General features: G+C 50.8%; 1 protein-coding gene across 1 annotated transcript; it reads left to right on the forward strand.

Moving 5' to 3' along the window:
* Positions 1-338: 338 nt before the first annotated feature.
* LOC119350340 lies at positions 339-1,666 on the forward strand. The gene is made up of 2 exons (XM_037618218.1): positions 339-1,006; positions 1,431-1,666. The coding sequence occupies exons 1-2, from the start codon at positions 412-414 to the stop codon at positions 1,664-1,666; spliced, it is 831 nt and encodes a 276-aa protein (XP_037474115.1). The 5' UTR covers positions 339-411.
* The last annotated feature ends 415 nt before the right edge of the window (positions 1,667-2,081 follow it).

The raw sequence follows: 2,081 nt of genomic DNA on the forward strand, positions 1-2,081 counted from the left end.
TTGAAACTGTTATTGATGAAATTGAACTGCACGGCAAATAGTTGTACATATAGAGCATCACATTGTGTCTAACTGAAATAAACAAGTCATAATGACATCTCTAGGCGATCCTTAAAAAGTTAAAGGACTAAAACCCTTAGTGAATATATATATATATAGGGTGGGTCTATTATGATAACACCCTTAAGACCTTATTCTACACACACAAAATCTTATTCTGCACACCACCCTAACCGACATAGCCAGCCGAACCGGTCCACCCCACCCACTCCTTCCTCTCCTCCCACGACCTCTCCTCTCCACCTTCTTCCCCCCACCCCAGTCGCCGTCCTCCCACACCTACCCTGCATCAGATCTGCGAGCCCCCCGGGTCAGGACACCGCACCCCCGACCACTTCCTACCCCGCGGCGATGCTCCCACCACCGACCACCGACGACCCAGCTGCAGTGCCTCTACCCCCGACCACGATCTACGTGGTGGCGTCTTGCTGGTGCTCGTGCGACATCGCTCGCCGCCACCGGACCCCGTCAAGGCACCCCCAGCGGATCCGGCAGCCATGGACCCGTCGAGGCACCCCTCCACTGGATCCAGCCGCCACAGACCCGGGCACAGCCATTAGCATCGGATCCGACCGCCGCCGCCACAGCCACGACGGCCATCTGTGCGTGAGCACCTTCGGCGTGGGGGCGAGCCGGGAACCGCCACGCCTTGCTATTCAGGCGCGCCGCCTCCTCCCCTGCTTTGGTGCACCACCCCCTTCCCCCCATGCGTGGCCGCGGCGCCACCAGCCCACCCACGCCGCGCGTCATTGTGCCCCGTCGCTGCCGGTAGCCTCTGTAGATGAGGATGTCGGGGGGAAGGGCTGCTTCAGTTTTTTCAGATTCGTCATTGCGGCTTGCAGATGCAACTCGGGCTGCTTCAGTTTTTTCAGATGCAATTCAGCGGCTCGCAGTTCGCTACCGCAAGCTGTGCAGGTGCTCGTGGGGTCTAAAGCAGTGCGCTCAGGTGAAAATTATTTTTGTTTCTGCTCACCAACGGCCATGATGTAGTCCAATTTTTTGCCGCCGACGCGCTGCACAACTCTGGCCACCGCTCAACCCCAGGCCGCCGAGGGTTAAATGGGTGGGAGCCGATGCCATGCAGTCCGCTGTGTGCTATTGTGCGATTTGTTTTGCGCTTGCATGTGCGGTCACCGATGAGACAGCAACCCACAAAAGCGTCGTGCGTGTGCAGTTCCTTTTACTCAAGAAAGAATTTGCTAAAAAACTGCATTTCATTGTAAAAACAACTCTGAAGTAATGTGGTTCAGTTTGTAAAAAAAAATCCACAAGAAATTCACTGCTTTTCCCTTGCAGTGCACTCAGTGCACTCTTGCTGTGTTTCACTTGTAGCGTGTACAACGGTGGTTCACTTCTGTTCTTTGTTGCAGGGATTTTTTTCACTTGTGTAGGAAAAATGAAGGAAATTAAAACATCGCTCGCCGACAAGACAACAACCCCCGAGCATCATGCGCGTGCAGTTCCTTTTGTGTATGCTTGCAATGCATTGTGTTTATGTGTGCAGCCCACCCCATCATCAGTGAATTTGTATTGTCACACTTGTCGGTTTCACTTGTGGGGAGTATTTGCAATGCGGTGTGTATATGCGTGCAGTGCACTCCTGTAGTTTCCATTGTAAATGCAATAAAAAACATCACAAAGAAGTACATTTCCTTTTAGAAGTAGTTCACTAGTTTCTGCCACGGGGTTTACTTTCACCAACAAAAATGCAGCTCTCTATTCTTCATGCGGTTCACTAACTTTCACCATGTGGCCCACATAAGCAAAAAAAGTAAAAAAGACAAAAGTCATGATGTTCACATAGTCTCGTAGCAAAACAAATGTTTACCCTTTTGCTGACATTGCAGTGCGGTTTTTCGTCTGATGTAGTGTCGTTGCTCGTCGAATGCAGTTTGGTTCATCCGAATTGAAAATAAAAATACACAAAAATAACAACTTTAAAAAGAAACCATGCAGTTCGTTTGCCCGTCTAATGCAGTGCGGTTTTTGGTCGGAAAGCAGTGCGGTTTTCTGTCTGATGC

Source organism: Triticum dicoccoides, chromosome 1B (genome assembly GCF_002162155.2).
Source record: "Triticum dicoccoides isolate Atlit2015 ecotype Zavitan chromosome 1B, WEW_v2.0, whole genome shotgun sequence".
Taxonomy (NCBI): Eukaryota; Viridiplantae; Streptophyta; class Magnoliopsida; order Poales; family Poaceae; genus Triticum; species Triticum dicoccoides.

Bases quoted from the DNA above. Each gene is read 5' to 3' on its own strand.
- LOC119350340 (XM_037618218.1), top strand. From the start codon at position 412: ATGCTCCCACCACCGACCACCGACGACCCAGCTGCAGTGCCTCTACCC. The intron at 1,007-1,430 runs GTGAAAATTATT...TCTTTGTTGCAG, and splicing joins GTCTAAAGCAGTGCGCTCAG to GGATTTTTTTCACTTGTGTA.